Here is a 20,122-nt window from a genome sequence, read left to right as displayed (position 1 = left end):
CAGAAGAATATGTGAGCTCACACACCTCATAACCGTATCTGTGGCGGGGGGTGGGGGAGTCGTGTGGGGCTGGCCGGCAAAATGGCTAAGAGCATGTGCTTGGAAGTCTGACAGGCCTGGCTTCGAGACCTGGTGTTGCTACGGGCTTGTTCTGTGACTTGGAAGCGATAGTACCTCTCTGTGCTTCAGTTTTCCCATCTGTAGAGTGGGGCTCAGCTCGCCTGCCTTGGGTGGTTAGCTGTGAGGAGGAAGTGGGAGGGTCCGTGTCATCTGTCTAGCATAGTGCCCTCACGCTGTGAGTGCGTGGCTTTACTCCTCCTCCTCCTCATGGAGAAGGTGACCACGTTTGGAAGATTGAGCCAGGTGTCTGGGTGAGGAGGAGACAGAGGAGCTGAGCCTTACAGGAACTGGTGCTGGAAAGTCAGGGACCCAGGCTTTCTTTGTTTCTTTTCTTCATCTGGGCACTTACACCTCTCTCCTTCTGTCCCTCTTTTTTTTTTTTTTTAAGATTTTATTTATTTATTTGACAGTGAGAGACAGCAAGAGAGAGAATACAAGAGAGGGGTTGGGAGAGGGAGAAGCAGGCTTCCTGCCAAGCAGGGAGCCCGATGTGGGGCTTGATCCCAGGACCCTGGGATCATGACCTGAGCCAAAGACAGACGCTTAACGACTGAGCCACCCAGGTGCCCCTACTTCTGCCCCTCTTTCACCAGGTCTGCCCCTAGATTTCCTCCACTTCATTGTTAGCTTACACAAGGCCTATCCACCACTCCCTTCCACAGCAGGGTGTTTCCATCCCAAGTCCCTCTGACCGTCAGGGACAAGGAGTGCTGGTAGCATGTTTACAGCAGTGGCCAAGAATGGAGATAGGGTTCTTTGAAGGGGTTGACATTTTCTTTAGAGGGACAGTAGCAAGACAAATGTAGATCCTTGATGATTGTCATGTATTTGGATGTCTACTAAGTCCTTTGTTTGCCCCCCTCAATAGACTTCTGGAAGAAAGGGAGGTTCTCTTGTATTGTGATTTCCATGGCCACAGCCGCAAGAATAATATCTTTGTGTACGGCTGTAATAGCAACGATCACAAGTACTGGCTTCACGAGCGCGTCTTTCCTTTAATGCTAAGCAAAAATGCACCAGATAAGGTAAGTACATAAGGTAATTTCCCATCCATTGACTAAGGAAGACGAGAACTCACTGCATCCTGTATGCCACTTTACTTTTCTTTTCATTATCTTAGATAAATCCCAACAACCTTGAACTCAAGAATTTACTGTTTTTTGTTTTTATAATACAATGATTCAACAGTTCTACACATTATTCAGTGCTCATCATGATAAGTGTACCCTTAATCCCCTTGATCTATTTCACCCATTCCCCCACCACCTCCCCCTCAGTTTGTTCTCTGTACTGAAGACTCTACTTTTTTGTTTGTCTCTTCCTTTGTTTTGTTTTGTTTCTTAAATTCCACATACCAGTGAAATCATATGGTACTTGTCTTTCTCTATTTCACATAGCATTATACCCTCTAGATCCACCCATGTTGTTGCAAATGGCAAGATCTCATTCATTTTCATGGCTGAGTTGTATTTCATTGTAGATCTATACTACAGCTTTCTCCACTCATCATTAATGGGCACTTGGGTTGCTTCCACATCTTGGCTATAATAACTAATGCTGCAATCAACATATGGGTGCACATATCTTTTTGAATTAGTGTTTTGTTGTCATTGGGTAAATACCCAATAGTGGAAGTACATGATCATATGGTGACTCTCTTTTTAATTTATTGAGGAACCTCCATACTGCTTTTCACAGTGGCTGCACCAGTCTGCATTCCCACCAACACTGCATGGGGTTTCCTTTTCCTCCACTTCCTCACCAAGAAAGACATCCTTTCTTGTCTTTGACTCTAACTGTTCTGATGGGCATAAGGTGATATCTCATTGTGGTTTTGATTTGTATTTCCCTGATGATGAGTGATACTGAGGATCTTTTTATGTGTCTGTTGGGACTTCAAGAATTGAGAAAGGTGTGGCTTTAAGAATCACTCTGTGTAGTGGTGCCTGGGTGGCTCAGTCTATAGTATCTGCCTCTTGATTTGGGCTCAGGTCATGATCTCAGGGTTGTGGGATCCAGCCCTACATGAACTTCACACTCAGCAGGGAGTCTGCTTGAGATTCTCTCCCTCTCCCTCTGCTCCTAATAGAACCACTGGATTCCAGGGTGCACTACTTTAAAACCCTAGTTGGTGAGGGAACTTCCAACTGTAAAGCATTTTCAGCAGGATAAGATAGGTTGGGATGGCTGCCAAGTGTATGTTACAAACCCGAAGTAAGGAAAGAGGGTTGGGGTGGTCATGAAAGACAGTGGGGGATATTGGACTCTGAGCCAAGAACATTATGTGAGAGGGAGTAAGAATTCCAGGCAGAGATTACAGGGGTGAGGCATACCGGAATCACAGATAGAGGATAAACCCAACTGGAGCCAAGGGCTCTAGTTGGGGAGAGATAGAAAATAAACCTTAGAAAAGTCAGCTAGTGTCTTGAATGTCAAAGTAAGCCAGCATTCCCAAACAGGAGTTCAAGGCACCCTAGTCCTGCAAAATGTCCCTGGGAAAGGTGGGGAGGGGAAGAAAAAGTCACAGGCAGTAAGAAACAGAATCTACCTTCTCCGCTTTGGAGACTCACAGTCTACAATAGCATACTAAATGCCCTGAGAAGTCCTGCAGAGGAAGTCTGTGTAATTTTATTAGTCCTTCCTCCTCCTGAGCAACATGACTGCAGAACTCATTTCTTCTCTGTAATACCTGTTAACATCCCATTGAATTGCTATTTTATGGAACATACTTTAAGAAATAATATACAGATCCCTGGGAAACCATTCTCGTATCCTGTCAATGATTCTAAGGCATCTTGTGTTTGCTAGTTTATGTTTAGCGGTGGATTTGGGTTTCTCTTTAGTTCTCTTTTCAGAGTTGTAACTTTAAGGTGCAGAAGTGCAAGGAAGGCACGGGCCGAGTCGTGATGTGGCGCATGGGCATCCTCAACAGCTACACCATGGAGTCCACCTTTGGGGGGTCCACCCTGGGTAAGCTCTCTTGTACGTCATAGGTCAGCCTGGTAAGGGGAAGCCAAGCAAAGCACGGAGGGCATGAAATCCTTTCGAACACTGGAAAAATGACTGACCTTGAGGATTTTCTTAACAGCGCCTTCTGCCAAATTTGACCAACCTAAATATGAGGGCGAAATGTTACCCTTGACTGGGCAGCATAGCATAGTGGCTGCTCAGGACCTGGAGTCAGGCAGCTCCGGGTTTGACTTTCAGCTCCACTTGGGATCCGGCTAAGTCACTTAACTCTGTGAACCTCTTTTTTTTTAACCTAGCAATAACAGTAGCACCCGCCTTGTAGGTCCTACCCAATGAGCTAATGTGCATAAAGCCGTTGGCACAGCACCTACCACGGAGTAAAACTTCGGTAACTATAGCCATGTGACTGCAGACTTTTCCTCATTGTCAAAGATTCTTCTGAACCAAGCCAGAACTACAGGGAGAAAGACTCTGTCTAGAAGCACAATATTCTAGAATCAAAGATGGTGTTGTTAAGGAGGTGTTCATAAATTAGACCGCATTTGCTCATTCAGATTTGATAAGAAATGTTTATGATTTTTTTTTCCAGGCAATAAAAGAGATACTCACTTTACCACTGAGGATCTAAAGTCTCTAGGTTACCATGTTTGTGACACCCTTCTGGATTTCTGTGATCCTGACCGAACCAAGGTAAAAATGGGCCTTCAAAAACTGTGGTGATGCTACTGTGATCAGTTTTACATGGGTCTGAGATCAGCCCAGTGAGATTATAGGTGGTCTTTATTTTCCTCTTACTATCATTCTTAAGTTTTTATTATCAATGAAAGTAAGAAAGCCCCCAGCCCGCACACCCTCCACCAATGGCAAGACCTCATAACTCGCCCAGAAGGTAGGATCCTTCTTGCCGACTACCCATCAGCACACCTCTCTCTCACCTTGCTTCTCGGAAAAGCGAGGAGTCCTTTCTCTTCTCCAAAACCAACCCTGCCGTTTGCGTACTTGCCAGCCCCCACTCCGTGGCCTCCCTAATGTCATGCCTCATTCCTTCCCTCCTCCATTTTCTGTGTCCTCAGTTTTTTCGTCTTCTTACTTCTTCCCATCAACCTCACGTGTTCTCAGCTGCCCCAGTCCTGACTCCTGCGTGGGTTTCATCCCGCCATGTTTTCTCCAGCGGAGGCAGGAGGGTACTCTTAGTTCCCTTTATTGCTCAGCTACTTAAAAGGGAGTTTGTGCTCATGGGCTCTATCTAACTCCTCTCTCATGCCCCCTCTCAGATGGCCCTGGGGACACTTACACAGACTGCTCTGGGTGCAACTGTTTAAGAAAACATATCTAAAGGAGAATGCGACCACAGCATGGCCTGTGAAATCACATCTGGCGTGGGCCAAAGTTCTGAATGACCCCATTCTAACATTTCCTTTTTTGCTATTCAAAAAAAATAAAATAAGTTAGACCTTTGCATTATTTAAGAAGCTTATTATTGTCTATAGCCAGGGAAAAGTACCTAAAGCAGATGTTCTGCCTTAGAAACACTTGCTACCGCTCATGTAATTTATATGTTAACATGTCCTTATTAACAGAGGTGACAGCCCACTCATCTTTATGTTCCCAGCAATAAATAAAGTGCCTTTCAGCATATACTTAGTAAATATTTGATAAATAAATCAATGGATAATCAAAAATGTTCTTTTTTCCACTTCCACAGTTCATACAGTGTTTGGCAGAGCTTAAAGAGCTCTTACAACAGGAGATCCATAAGAAATTCAATGAACTTGGACAAGATATGGATTTAGAAGGAAGTTGGAGCGACATCTCTCTGTCTGACATTGAATCCAGGTAACAAATTTCATTTCAGAGAAAAACCAGAGAAGTTCTTTTTTTTTTTTTAAAGTTTTATTTATTTATTTGACAGAGAGAGACACAGTGAAAGAAGGAATACAAGCAGGGGGAGTGGGAGAGCGAGAAGCAGGCTTCCCGCTGGGTCACGGGGTTCAGTCCTAGGATTCTGACCCAAGCCGCAGGCAGATGTTTAACAACTGAGCCACCCAGGCGCCCCTATTTTTTTTGTTGTTGTTGTTTGTTTGCTCTGCTGTTTCATTGGTTTCAAACCTCAGGTGCAAAATATTGAATAAATCATGGCATGCTTAAATATATCATTTCTTCAGCAACTATGTACTGAGTGCCTCTTCTCTGACAGCCTCATTTCTTGAGTTAGGGAGATGAGCAGGCAATACATGTAGGGCCTTTAGGCAATTGTAAAGCCTTTGTCTTTTACTCCAAGGAGGTGGAAAGCCTTTGGAAGGTTTTAAGTAGAGAAGTGTCATGTTCTGACTTGAGTTTTAGTTTCAGTAGGAATACCCTGGCTGCTATGTGGAAAATAGATTGTGAAGAGGAAAGGTGTAAGCAGGAACATTCATTAGGAGGCTCTGGCAATAATACAGGTAAATACAGATGGTGGGCTAGACCTGAGTAGTTGTAGTGGTTGGGGGTGTATGAATTGGTTGGATTCTAGATACATTTTGAAGTCTCAAACAGGATTTTCTTATGGATTGCATATGGAGCATGAGAGAAAGAGAATGTGTCCATAATTAGTTGAATGGAGTTGCCTTTTACCGAGATGGGGAAGATCAAGGGGATGGAGAAGATTAGGGGAGACATGAAGACCCAGAAGCAAGTGTTAGGCACATTCAGTCTGAGCTGTCGATTAGATATCTAAATGGAGATATTGGATGGGCAGTTGAATATATGAGTCTGGAGTTCAGTGGCGAGGTCAAATAGGGTCATCACTAGATAGGTGATATTTAAACCTTGAGACTAGGGATACCTGAGTGTCTCAATCGGTTAAGCATCTGATTCTTGGTTTTGGCTCAGGTCATGATCTCAGGGTTGTGAGATCAAGCTCCGCATCGAGCTCCGAGCGGGGTGTGGAGTCGGCTTGAGATTCTCTCCCTCTCCCTCTGCCCCTTTCCCTGCTCACATGCATGCACACTCTCAAATAATTAAATAAAATCTTTTGAAAAAATAAATAAAAAGATAAATAAGCCCTAAGACTAGATGAGATCCCAAGAGAGCAAGTGCAGACAGAGCAAAGAGGAGGTCCAAGTCTAAGCTCTAAAAGGTCACAGAGATGAGGAGGAGCCAGGAAATGAGGTGAAAAATCCAGGACCCCACAATGGCCTCCAGGCTATGGGAGCTAGCCATCTCCTTGCAACCTCCATCCTCACCCTCTCACACACCGCTACAGCCACACTGGCCTCCTCGCTCTTCTTCAGACTTGCTGGGCCCTGTTCTGCCTCAGGGCCTTTGTGCTAGCAGTCCCAGCTGCCTAGAATGCTCTTCTCCCAGATATCTATGTGCTCATTCCTCACCTCCTTCAAGTCTTTGTTTAAATGTCAACTTTTTCAATGTGGCCTACTCTTGTTACTCTAATACTGCCACTTGCTCCCCTGCCTTTGCCTTCCTGCCATTCATTCCCTGTCCCCCGGAGGTGCTCTACTTTTTCCCAAAGCATTTCATCACCTCTGTCCTTCTATGTCATTTACATCTTTATTGTGTTTATTATGTATTGTCTGTGTCCCCCTATGAAGATGTGGGTCTGCAAGGTCAGAGAGCTTTATTTTGTTCACCTCTATCTCATGCACCTAGAACCGTACCCAGCCCATAGGGAGAGCTCAATACATATTTGTTGAATTAATTTAGTGTGTAGGATATCACCCCCACCCTAGTCATCTCCACACGTATTGTAGGAAGCCCTCAGGTGGGTGGGTGTTTCACAGGTATGCAAGTACCCCTTCTACTCCAGCTTACTGGCCAAGGTGCCCCAAGCCTGCCCTGGCTGCCCTTGTTCAGGTTCCTGGGCTGGACATGGCAGTCTTCCTCCAGAGGAGGCGCTGTAGACCGCAGCGGGCAGGGCAAAGGGGCTGACTGTTTGTCCTACTCTATGTGGCACGTGGATGGACATCTGGGCCCTGGAGTAGTTCTGCTGGCTGGATCTCCCAAATGTCTTCTTAGGAACCTTAAATCAGAGCGTCAGGCTAGCCAGTGTGCCCATTCGCTATGTTGCCGCCTCCACTTTCCCAGAATTCTCTGCCTTGCTCTCAGGGACCACTGCACGAACCTCGCTGCACTTTCAGCCTCAAAAACAAAATGCCCCTGCATGTCAACCCATTAGGATAGAGCCCAGGGGAAGTCAACTCAGAAACAGGGAGACTGCATTCTAGCCGGCCTAGCAGGGGTACTCTGATACAGCGAGTTAAAAATGATTGAAAGCAGTTTGCCAGCATCTGCATCAGGAAGCCAGCTATCAGAACCCTCCACGGGGCTCCACTCGCCCATTCTCACTGTGACGCAGAAAAGCAGACTGTGAGTGTCCAACCCTGTGTGTGCACCCACACAGTCTTCAACATTTTCTGGGGCATACTGCATCTAATGCTTTTGTCCTGTTTATTAAAGTCTTCTGTTATCTCTGAAAGGGACTTCAGAGACTATTATCCAATGGCCTCAAAGGCTTACTATTCAGACTAGAAAAGCCTTTCGAGAACACGGAATGGGGAATTAGATCAGAGAAGAGAGGGCTTTCTTCCTGCTGCCTTACTGTGGAGTTCCTCATTGTGCACCGAAGAGAGGGAGGGGGAGCGTGAACAGGATGAAAGGTGTGAGAAAAAGAATGGCTTGAAATGCCATCTTTTCCCAGGAGATCTGAGTTTTGTGACTTTTTTAATGTATGGAGACTGTGTGGTAGAGCACAGCTCCCAGTTCTAGCCAGCCACACCCCAGGAAAGGGAAAATACAGTGTGACACTTGAACAGTGGATGTGATGAAGGCAGCAAGGTGGATTATCTGAGCCCTCGTTCCTCATAGCCTTTGCGGGAAGGGGGCTGACCGTTTATGAGGGAAGACTTTAGGTCAGTCTGGACATGCATCCGCAACTTTTGAAGCAGGAATTGGGGTGATGAAAGTAGTGCCTCCCATTGGTCCCCAACCCACAGATTCCTTGCTATCAAATATGTTTATGTGTGTATTCAACACAGTTTTTTTTTTTCTTAAAGAGTTTATCCATTTATTTGACAGAGAGATCACAAGTAGGCAGAGAGGCAGGCAGAGAGAGAGAGAGGGAAGCAGGCTCCCTGCTGAGCAGAGGGACCAATGTGGGGTTGATGCGGGGCTCGGTCCCAGGACCCTGGGATCACGACCTGAGCCGAAGGCAGAGGCTTAAACCACTGAGCCACCCAGGCGCCCCTCAACACAGTTTTTAAGAGTACCTGGTAGGATTCTTGCTCTTTGAACTGGTCCTGGCCAGACAGGAATGAATGAAACCCTGCTTTCAAACAAATCATCGTCCCCTGGTCTTGCCCGGGGCTGCACACTGAGAATCTTCCAGCCTCTCACTGTCGCTGCCCAGGGCACCGTGGCCCACCTGGCCAGTATTTATTTTGCCACACGGATTGCAAAGTCCTTGGGGTCAGGGGCTCTACTCTCGATGCGCTGCCTGGAATGCAGTACACATTCAGGATGAATGAATAAACATGCCTGTCAAGAATTCTTGGGCATCAAAATGCAGGCATTGGGGGCAAGTAGCAGACTGGATGTCCTAATCCCATGCTGCCAGTCTGCTAAATGTTCCCCTTCCTAGACATTAATAACAGGTATTTCCCTTTCCTCTTTCCTTTTGGAAATAGCACCAGTGGTTCTGACAGTTCCCTCTCGGACGGTCTCCCTGTTCACCTACTGAACATAGCCCATGAGGTAAGATGGGATAGACCATCACCCCAGGAAGGAGCAGCCGTAAGGAAAGTATGACCCTCCGGGATAATTTGGTGGAACGTCCCAGATAAAATCTATAGAAAAGGGGCGCCTGGGTGGCTCAGTCGGTTAAGCTTCTGCCGTCAGCTTAGGTCATGATCTCAGGGTCCTGGGATCGAGCCCCACATGGGGCTTCCTGCTCTGCGGGGAGCCTGCTTCTCCCTCTGCCTGCCACTCCCCCTGCTTGTGCTCTCTCCCTCTCTCTTTCTCTGCCAAAATAAATAAATAAAATATTTTTAAAAAATAAAATATGTAGGAAATATAGCAGTGGTATCCTAACTGGTTACCCTGCCCTAGAATCTTTCATTTTGCCTTTATAACTTTCCTTTTAAAAATCTAGGGGAAAGGGACACGTAGGTGGCTCAGTTGTTAGGCATCTGCCTTTGGCTCAGGCCCTGATCCCAGGGTCCTGGGATCAAGTCTCACGTTGGGCTCCTTGCTTGGTGGGGAGGCTGCTGCTCCCTCTCCCATTCCCCCTGCTTGTGTTCCCTCTCTCACCGTGTCTCCTCTCTCTGTCAAATAAATAAATAAAATCCTTTTTTAAAAAATCTGGGGGAAAATCTAAGGGAAAAAATGTGAGGATTCCATGTTTATTACAAAGTTCACTAAAATGAAAAAAAGTTTAACTAAAAGTGAAAACCATCTTAAGAAATATGGGTTGTTAAAAATGACCCATACTTATTTATTTATTTAAGATTTTATTTTTATACTTCTTTCTCTATACCCAACACGGGGCTCGAAATCATGACCCCAAGATCAAGAATTGCATGCTCCACTGACTGAGCCATCTAGGCAGCTTGACCCATACATTTTTAAAAAGTGTTTCTCTGTTCATGTAGTTGTAGATAGTTTTTTATACTTCCATATATTGTTTTTTGTCCCATCTTATTCACAGACTTTTTCTTTCTTTTTTTTTTTTTTTAAAGACTTTATTTATTTATTTGACAGAGAGAGATCACAAGTAGACAGAGAGGCAGGCAGAGAGAGAGAGGGGGAAGCAGGCTCCCCGCTGAGCAGAGAGCCCGATGCGGGACTCGATCCCAGTACCCTGAGATCATGACCTGAGCCGAAGGCAGCGGCCCAACCCACTGAGCCACCCAGGCGCCCCTCACAGACTTTTTCTTATGTACATGATATAAAAGCTTTACAAACAACAAAATATTTGTTATAGTTCGTTATGCACATGATTTCCTAGTTGCATTAAGAAATGTCTCCTTCGGAGGGCGCCTGGGTGGCTCAGTGGGTTAAAGCCTCTGCCTTTGGCTCAGGTCATGATCCCAGGGTCATGGGATCAAGCACCGCATGGAGCTCTTTGCTCAGCAGGGAGCCTGCTTCCCTTCCTCTCTCTCTGCCTGCCTCTCTGCCTACTTGTGATCTCTGTCTGTCAAATAAATAAATAAAATCTTAAAAAAAAAAATCTCCATCATTAAAAAAAAAAAAAGAAAGAAAAAGAAATAGCTCCATCATAAGTTGAGCTGGAGGCTGAGTCAGGTGGAGGCAGCCAAATCGGACCAGACTCTGTAAGTTTTTCAGCTGGATTTACAACATCAGTATAAGCTTCACCACACCATAGGTCCCCAGATAATTGGTCCTGAGCTTTACTTGCTTAATTAGTAAAGCCACCTCATGGTAATAGCCAAACTGAATATTTTAAATTAAAAAATAATTTTTTTTTAAGGGAGAGAGAGGGTGAGCAGGGGTTGGGCATGGGGGAAGAGCCAGAGGGAGCGGGAGGGAGAGAATCTTAAGCAGGCTCCTCTACACCCAGCACGGAACCTAACAAGGGGCTCAATCCCACAACCCTGAGATTACGACTAGCACTAAAGGAGTCGGGCACTTAACTGACCGAACCACCCGGGGGCCCCAGCCAAACTGAATCTTTTAACCACACACTTAATAATATTATCTGTAGCTGACATTATTGCCATAAGTAATCTGGTTTTATGTTGTGAAACACAGATATGTGGTTATTATATATATATATATGTGTGTGTGTGTGTGTGTGTGTGTGTGTAAAATATATATATACACACGTGTAGGTATTTATGTATATGTATGTATATATATATATGTATATACACACACACACACACACACACACACACACACACACACGTAAATGCCCCTTTGGCAGTATGCCTATAGCAGTAGGATTTGGGGACGTTAAATGGGGAGTGGATTCTGCTACGGAGGTAACTGAACTGTTTGTTCCCCAAACGAGCAGGAGCTCAGCACCATAGGGCCCACGTACTGGGTCAGCCGTTGTGGCTTGAGTGTTGGGTGGAAGCCGGCTCCCTGTGGGTGCCCTTATTTCTGGAATCCCCAGTGACGACTTCCTCTGTGCTTTCTGGAATAGGTGAATCAAAAAAAGAAGATGTATAAGAAGAAAAAAAAGAAGCCACTTCAGACAAGGAAACAGCGAAATGAACAGTATCAGAAAAATAATTTGATGAGGGAGTTAAAGTTAACAGAAGATATCCTGGTAAGAAGGCTCTGTTGCCTACCTCTGCCCTCTGGTCAAAGAGCATTCCATGGAGGGAGCAGGACAAGGAGATAAAGTTTACTATAAACCAGAAGGGAATGGGGAATGGAGTAGAAGGAAGCTAATTTGAGTTCAGAGCTCTTCCATGAGTCCTCTGGACATCTCTGAGCAGATCTCAGCCTTGGCCCACTGATTCTGCACTACACTCTGGCATGGATTTTGACCACGGTGGTTACCGGAGCAGTGGTGGCTGGAGCCAGTCCAGGCTTGCTGGGTAGTGGGGGTGTCCGGCCTCATCCAGTATAAGGAGGCTGGGCTCCTTCCTGGTCTCCTCCCAGCTACCATCCCCACTCCACGCTCCCTGCTTCCTAACGATGAAAATGCTTTCAGACATGAAAGTTTTACTGTTGAGTGAATTGGGTAGATTAATTGCAATGGATCAGTTGAAAATATTCTCTTTGCACTCAATCCCTCCAGGAAAGGGCAGGGTTTGCTTCTACTCTGCAAAAGCAGCCTACCTTTTTCAGAAACTCAGAGAATGCCAATTCTTCCACGATGCGAAATGAAAAACCAAGGTTGAATGAGGTAGTAGTTTTGCTTGCTTTTTTTTTTTTTTAACTTTTTCATGGAAAATTTATCAGAAATTTTTTTGGGTAATATATTTAAAGTGTACAATGTGGTATTTGATATATTTACACATCATGAGAGGGTTCCCACCTGAGTTAACACATCTACCACCTCAAGTAATTACTTTTTTTTTCTTTAATAACTGAAAGTTTATACCCTTTTACCATCTTCTCCCTATTTCCTCCACTCTCCAGCAACCACTATTCTACTCTCTGTATCTATGAGTTTGATCTTTTTTTTTTTAGGTTCCACACGTAAGTGATACCATGTGGTGTTTGTCTCTCTATGGCCACTTTCCTTAAGTGTAATGAATGTTGTCACAAATATTGGGTTCATCCATGTTGTCACATGGATTCATCCAAGTTGTCACAAATGACAGGATATTCTCCTTTTTTAAAACTGAATAACACTCGGGCGCCTGGGTGGCTCAGTGGGTTAAGCCGCTGCCTTCGGCTCAGGTCATGATCTCAGGGTCCTGGGATCGAGTCCCACATCGGGCTCTCTGCTCAGCGGGGAGCCTGCTTCTTTCTCTTTCTCTCTCTGCCTGCCTCTCCATCTACTTGTGATCTCTCTCTGTCAAATAAATGAATAAAATCTTAAAAAAAAAACTGAATAACACTATTTGCAGATATTTTCTCTCATTCTATACGTTTTCTTTTGGTTTTGGTTTTATTGGGGGGTTAAATTTTTTTTAAAGTAATCTCTACCCCAACCATGGGACTTGAACTCACAGAGTCATATGCTCTCCCAACTGAGCCAGCCAGGCACCCCTGCCTTCTGATTTTGTTCATGATTTCCTTTGCCGTGCAGAAGTTTTTAGTTTGATGTAGTCTCACTTGTTTATTTTTGCTTTTGGTGTCAAATCCAAAAAAATCATTGCCAAGGCCAATATCAAGGAGCTTATCCCCTCAGTGTTCTTCTAGGAGTTTTATGGTTTCGGGGCTTCAGTTTAGGTTTTTAATCCATTTTGAGCTGACTTTAGTGTGTGGTACAAGATGGGGTATAGTTTCATTCTTTTGCATGTGGATATCTATTTTTCCTAATACCATTCATTGAAGAGACCTCTTTTTCCCATTGTATATATTGACTCTTTTATAAAAAATTAATGGATTGTATATGCATGAGTTTATTTCTGAGTTCTCTATCCTGTTCCATCTTGGACTCTTTGTTGCAGATTCTCTGATTTTTCCAATTAGCAGGTCCCTACCACCGGCTGAAGAATACGATAGGCCTCTATCTATGTCACCCTCCTGTCAATGCCACCAGGAGCAGGGGAATCTTAAAATTACTGGGGACATTGAAACTGCCTTGGATTAGACACTACTGAAGCCTAACAACCACTGGTGATTTGTTATTTTACACCTAGAACATAAAAACAGGCTGCTGCATCCTCTGTCTATCCCTCTGGTCAACAAATTGAACTGTGTTACCACTACATGCTTCACCTGCTACTGAGTGCTGGGAATGCAGCATTGAACAAAACACTATCTCTGCCTTAGGGACCTTGGAGTCTACTGGGGATTTTAACAAGGAAGCAGGAAATTATATCACAGAGTAGGATGAAGTAGGCGCACAGAGGAAAGGTGTGCAGTCATTTTTTAGTACTTTGGAATTGTGTGGCTCTAAAATCCTTGCTGGATTTAGTTTTTTAAGATTTATTTATTTTAGATTGAGAGAGAAAGAGAGAGAGCAAGGGGAGGTACAGAAGGAGAGGGAGAGAGAGAATCTCAAGCAGACTCCCTGCTGAGCGCAAAGCCTGATGTGGGGCTTGATCGCACGACCCTGAGATCATGACCTAAGCCAAAATCAAGAGTTGGATGCTCGAGGCGCCTGGGCGGCTCAGTGGGTTAAGCCTCTGCCTTCAGCTCAGGTCGTGATCCCAGGGTCCTGGGATAGAGCCCCGCATCAGGCTCCCTGCTCAACGGGAAGCCTGCTTCCCCCTCTCACACTACCCCTGCTTGTGTTCCCTCTCTCACTGTGTCTCTCTCTGTCAAATAAATAAAAACCTTTAAAAAAAAAAAAAAAGAGTTGGATGCTCAACCGACTGAGCCACCCAGGTGCTCCTTTGGGTTTTTTATGTATAAAAATAAGCTTTGGTGGGGCACCTGGCTGGCTCAATCAGAAGAGCATGCCACTCTTGATCTTGGGGTCATGAGTTCAAGCCCCATGTTGGGCATAGGGATTACTAAAAATAAAAAAATAAATTTAAAAAAAATGTTAAGTTTTGGTATACTAGTAGATAACTCTTAGTGGATAGGGTGGGAAACAGGCCCTTCTCGTGCCGAATGCTGCCGTTGGTTAGCAGGGATCTAAAGTGGTCCCACGGTGTTACACTGAAGAACCCCCACAGAGCACGGCCCGCATTGAGCGCCGTTCGTGTCTAGTGTGATGGCGGCAAGAGCACAGCTTTCAAGTCTGTCTTGAGTTCAAATTCCAGCCTCACTATCGCTTTTCATGAGCTACTTAACCACTCCAGTACTTGGTTTCTGTATCTAAAATATTGGGGTAATAATACATGCATCATAAACATTGTTGAGAAAGTCAGATGTGAAACTGTGTGTCAAGTGCCTGCCATATGGTAGGCAAGTCCATGAATATTAGTTTCCTCCTTTTCCTTGAATTATTATTCCTCTGTGGCTTGCCTCTCTTTTCGTGTTACAGTACTGTGATGACTTATCACGCAGGAATAAAAAACTCTCAGTGTCTATTCTGTGTAATGACACTTGTGCAAGTGGAAACGTTACTGAAAATGTGTTCGTTTATCTCCGCCACAGCTACATGGGAGAGACAAAGGCAGCTCCCTGGACCCATCGAAAATGACCTCCTTGATTCTGACGAAGAATAAAGAGAGAATGCAGGTATTTCCCGTACTGTGTTTACGTGGATGCCAGCAGCTAATCCTACTTGGCTTTTAAGTGTGTGACATGATCTGGAGGGGGGAGTGAGCCACAGCCCACAGTTTCACCTCCTAGGATTTGCTCTGCTCAGGTGAACATCTAAGCCACCCGACCGCCAAGGAACACAGCCCACAAGGTGCCGCAGGACGGGAGGAATCCCACCTCTAGCCCTGGAGAATTTAGTTTCATTTTAGCGAACGATTGTTAGGTGGCTGTCGTTCTGTAAGTCCGTGGCAGCAGATAGTGAGTAACGCAGCGGTTCTCGACCCTGGGAGATGTTAACAAGAACCCAGGGTGCCGCCGTCCATCGTGAGGTGTGCCTCACGCCCACAGTTACCAGAGAGCGTTCTGTACCGAGGTTTGTGAATGATTTGCTTTTTTAAAGGAGTAAGTTAGAATGAGCTCGTATTCTTCCCTCTAATAACATCCCTCCTGCTCATTTGCATTTGCATTTTCTTTCCTGAGAAGGAGGGAAAAGAGGTGGAGAAACGGCTAAGAAGCTGTCGTGTCAGAGAGCCCTGAGGAGTCTATGGGAGGGTGTGGCTCACGTGCACCCTGGGCGAAAAAAGACTGAGAACCCCCAGACTCACGTGGGTCTACCAGAGAGAGAATGGACAGTTCTCCCACGGGGAGGTCACTGCTGTCTTTCCAACGCTGCTGTTTGGGACTTCTCAGATCCGTGCTCGCATATGCCCGTCAGTATCTTCTGGAGACCCTCCAAGATGCGGGACCCCTGAGGACTGTGAGACAGGATCCCTCCCTTAAGGCAGCAATCCTCTAGGAGGGGTGGAAGATATAGTGCGATAACCATGGCATCACAGAGCCTGGAGAGCATTGGGAAGACAGGTGTAGGTAAATTCAAATCAAGGAGGATTTCTGTCCTGACAAGCAGATGAGCCTAGAGCTGCCCACCGGTGGGTTCCCCCTCCACCGCCCCGAAGGCATTCACTGCCGGAGGTCTCCACTTTGTTCAAGCCACATCCCACCCATCCTCAGAACCTACTAGTTAGGCTGCAACATGCAACCAGGGATTCAGTTAAACCCAATGTAGCAGGGGAATGCCATCCAGGCTTTTACCTTTGCCTCCATTTTCTTCTTCTTTTTTTTTTTTATATTTTCTCTATTTGTTTAAGAGAGAGAGAGCATGAGCAGGGGGAGGGGCAGGGAGAGAAGCAGACTCCCACTGAGCAGGGAGCCTGACACAGGGCTCCATCCCAGGATCCTGTGATGACGGCCTGAGCAGAAGTCAGAGGCAGACGCTTAACCAACTGAGCTACCCAGGTGTCCCTACCTCCATTCTCTGGTGGAACATTTCTCTAGCGGAGACATAGGCATTTAACTCACATAGTAAATAAGCAGAGTCACAAACAGTGGGGCAATCTCCTCTCTTGTAGATCAAGTTCTTCTCTTTGTGTAATGTCTTTAGAGTTTATAAAATGCAGTCATGGAACTATGGGCCATTAAGGACCTTTCTTCGGCTCTCTGAAGGCAAATGCCTGACTCCCCTCTGCCCCGGAACATCAACTACTTTCTACTTCGGTATTTGGGGGGAAATGCAAATACTTCTCACTAACTCCTTGTAAAACCAACCCAGCCCTAACTATAACTTTAGAAATCGCAACCTAAAGTGATTCAACTTTTCTATCTTGTTTGCACAGACAGAGAAGCCAGGATTCACAGTGTCGTGCTCTCCAAAGAGAAGCACAAATCCCAGCCAAGAACCGGTTCCAGATATGAAGCCAAGCTGGTCCAGGAACACATATCCTGCCACAAAGAGGGGCTGCACTGCCATGACAGTGTACCCATCCTTGCACATATACACATACCCATAGGCTGCCACATTTTGGGTGAGACACGTTCTGTAATGAGGGGAGTTGTACGACTGGGAGCTACGTTCACTTGCAGTATACTGTGTGGCGTGTTTATTGTGCACTGACCTTACACTGTGTGCTTGCGTTGCATGCGTGCCCTCCTGATACATACCTCATGCATTAGATTACTTTTCTCATAAAGTAAAATTTTATTATGATGTTGAGAAAAGCTTCCTTTGTCAGAAATTGAAGTGTGTGCTCATGAACCTACAGCCCAGATATACCTCACTTTAACCAATAGACATTCTCTCTAAAATTATGCGCAAATCAATTTTAAGAGCTCGGATTCTATTTTAAACATATTCTGGGAGTGTGCTTTGTTCAAAAAAAAAAGTGTTGCATCAAAGCTTTCTAGCACCGAATGGTCAGTTAGTGATTTATCAGGTTTGCTCCTGCTGAGGTGTTACCACACAGAGAAAACAATTCATGTATTAGCCTGAGTTTAGTATGACTTATATTATGTTCAACACAGTTACGTACATTTCTTAGCCCACTGATTAAAATTCTTTCTCTCTAACCAATTGTTTCCTTTGATCTGTTAACTGCATCACCTTACATGAACGGGTGTTTTATATTTTTATCTCTCTCGTGAGCAGCAAGCACAGCCTGTCCACTGCAGCCTGTCGTGTCCACAATTGCAGTGTCTGCGCCTTTTTTTTTAATTAATAGACTTTATTTTGAGAACAGTTTTAAATTTACAGAGAAATTGAGGACATAGCTCAGAGAGCTCCCCAGTACTGCCCACCCCACATCCCGCCTCACACACTGCGTGAGTGTTTCTCAAGGTGATGATATCGGCCCAAGCTCTTTGTTGTTGTTTGGTTTGGTTTCTAATAGGGAACACCTCACGAATGTTCGTGTCTTCCTTCTACAGGGGTCATGCTACTCTTCCCAGTATCTGTATCTCCTTGAGTATATGCACTGCCAAAGCAGGTGTCTGCCCTTGTCCTGTTCTATACCTTACTCACATGCTAAAACCTAAACTCACACCCGAAAACCCAGCATTTTAAGTATCTAGAAAGCAAACAGCCAAAACCTCACTTTTGTCCCTAAGAGGGTATCTTTCAAGGACAAGTCCCTAAACAGTTACAAACTGCTGAGGGCCAACCTTTGAAAGTTGTTCGGAAATACTTGTTTTTGCTTCAAATAATTTTGGAGAAAGTTTGTAAAAAGTATCCCAGTATGATGTTATTTTTGGAATCAAAAACCAAAATATGCAGGGGCGCTGGGGTGGCTCAGTTGGTTAAGCCTCCGACTCTTGATTTCAGCTCAGGTCATGATCTAAGACTGAGATTGAGCCCCATATCCGGCTTCACGCTCAGCTCAGAATCTGCTTGTCCCTCTACCTCTGCTTCTCCCCACTCTCATGCACTCTCTTTATCTCTAAAATAAATTTTAAAATAAAATCTTAAAAAATAAAATAAGTTAATCTTTGAAAAATCAGAATATGTGATCAGATTCTTCCTCAGAACTTATGGAATTTCTTTTTCTGTTTTTTTTTTTTTTAAGATTTTATTTATTTGAGAGAGAGAGCATGAGAAGAGGGAGGGTCAGAGGGAGAAAGGACTCTCTGCCAAACAGGGAGCCTGATGTGGGACTCAATCCTAGGACCCTGGGATCATGACCTGACCTGGGATCATAATGAACTGAGCCACCCAGTGATCCCGGAATTTATTTTTCATAAACCATGCCCTTTTATATTCAACACTGAGGATTTTATGGTCTGAGATGATTGGTCATAGTGAGTTGGCAATAATGTATAGAATAGAATCGTAATATAGCTTTTGTACTTCACCTATTAGACTATTTGGAGTGATGGAGTGATGAAATTTTGTCTGCTTAAGCAATCAAGATCTGTGGGGTTATGATTAGATTTTTAAAAATTCTTTAAAAAAAAAAGATTTTAGGGGCACCTGGGTGGCTCAATGGGTTAAAGCCTCTGCCTTCAGCTCACGTCATGATCCCAGGGTCCTGGAACTGAGCCCCGCATCAGGTTCTCTGCTCTGCAAGGAACCTGCTTCCTCCTCTCTCTCTGCCTGCCTCTCTGCCTACTTGTGATCTTTGTCACATAAATAAATTAAAAAATCTTAAAAAAAAAAAAGATTTTATTTGAAAGAATGAGCGCACGAGTGGGGAGAGGAGCAGGGAGAGGGAAAGAGAGAGAATCTCGAGCTCACTGTATGGTCAGCACAGAGCCCAAAACGGGGCTCAGCATCACAACCCTGAGATCATGACCTGAGCTGAAGTCACTTAACCTACTGTGCCACCCAGGCGCCCCTTTAAGTACTTTTTGAAAGGAAAAAACTTCCTGAGGTGGGGGCCAGAGGGAAAGCTTCCTGAGACGTGGTTTAGATGCTACGATATTGAAGGGGCAAAAAGGAGAGAATCCATGCAGTCCAGGCACAGCTTCCACATCTAGTAACCGCCAAAAAGTGTTGCGGTTCGAGCTGAGCCCTGCTCAACGCACCGCCCTGCAAAGGAGCAGCTACATATTTTCTTTAGAAGAGAGGCAAGTTTTCCTGCTCCGGTGATTAGGAAGAAGTGCCCCACCTGGTATTTACATGCTGCAGCCTCTGGCAGCCGAATGCCAGTCATTTCTCATTATGGGAGAGAGCGGGCACAAGCAGGGGGAGCAGCAGGCAGAGAGAGAAGGAGAAGCAGGCTCCCTGTGGGGCAGAGAGCCAGATGCAGGACTCAATCCTAGAACCTGAAAGCAGATGCATCTGAGAAAGCAGAAAGCATCTGAGCCAGCCAGGTGCCCTTCATTGTGCTATTGGTAGGAAGCTGTGAGGGTGAGAGTTGAAAATTATAAACTAATTGATTCTGTGTGAACATCACAAATGCTACAGGACAAACAACCCAAAGCATCTCAATCACTAAGAGTGAATCAGGAGAATGGAATCAGGGAAAAGTAGAAAAAAGAGCATTTTAGTCAGGTCAGAGACCAAGATCAACTTGACATTCAACAGTTGTCGAAAAAGGTTAGGGTGAGGGGGTGGTGCCTGGCAGGCTCAGTGGTAGAACATGTGACTCTTGACCTCAGGGTTGTGAGTTTGAATCCCATAAAGATTAGTTAAAATATATACATATTTTTTTAATAGAAAAGGGAAAAATAATGTATTTCATACTCTGTTTTCTTTATAAGTTAAATGCATAGTCACAGATAGCATTTAAGACTTAAGATGGATTTCAGGTGAACATGTTTTCTTTAGAAGTCTTATTTTGGGGACCATGTGGTCACTATTGAGGTTCTGTGTCAGTATTCCTTTCTGTCTTTGGAGAAGGGACACCTCTTAAAAGTGGCAGAAACAAACCAAGCAAGTAAGGTGATGACAGTGAGCATTCCGCTTGTT

The 20,122-nt window shown here is 44.9% G+C and overlaps 1 protein-coding gene and 1 non-coding gene across 7 annotated transcripts in view; one reads left to right on the top strand and one right to left on the bottom strand.

Annotated features, from left to right (window-relative positions):
* Positions 1-17,297, top strand: part of AGBL2 (ATP/GTP binding protein like 2) — a 42,254-nt gene extending 24,957 nt beyond the window's left edge. For 4 of the 6 annotated variants that reach the window (XM_032844529.1, XM_032844528.1, XM_032844525.1 and 1 more), the window contains 9 exons: positions 989-1,145; positions 2,964-3,090; positions 3,680-3,780; positions 4,796-4,926; positions 8,769-8,835; positions 11,249-11,374; positions 11,852-11,959; positions 14,776-14,859; positions 16,557-17,297. In XM_032844529.1, the coding sequence (XP_032700420.1) occupies positions 989-1,145; positions 2,964-3,090; positions 3,680-3,780; positions 4,796-4,926; positions 8,769-8,835; positions 11,249-11,374; positions 11,852-11,959; positions 14,776-14,859; positions 16,557-16,730 (1,075 nt within the window). In that variant the 3' untranslated portion in view covers positions 16,731-17,297. Of the gene's footprint in view, positions 1-988; positions 1,146-2,963; positions 3,091-3,679; positions 3,781-4,795; positions 4,927-8,768; positions 8,836-11,248; positions 11,375-11,851; positions 11,960-14,775; positions 14,860-15,170; positions 15,257-16,556 lie in introns of all 6 variants that reach the window. The other 2 variants (XM_032844524.1, XM_032844526.1) reach the window with 2 other exon arrangements.
* A 301-nt stretch (positions 17,298-17,598) lies between these two features.
* LOC116859450 lies at positions 17,599-17,704 on the bottom strand. The gene has a single exon (XR_004381155.1). It is a non-coding gene; the product is annotated as a U6 spliceosomal RNA (small nuclear RNA).
* Between the last annotated feature and the right edge of the window lie 2,418 nt (positions 17,705-20,122).

The sequence above is a fragment of the Lontra canadensis genome, unplaced genomic scaffold (assembly GCF_010015895.1).
Source record: "Lontra canadensis isolate GAN:19392208 unplaced genomic scaffold, GSC_riverotter_1.0 scaffold154, whole genome shotgun sequence".
Taxonomy (NCBI): domain Eukaryota; kingdom Metazoa; phylum Chordata; class Mammalia; order Carnivora; family Mustelidae; genus Lontra; species Lontra canadensis.
This window is presented reverse-complemented; position numbering and strand designations above follow the sequence as displayed.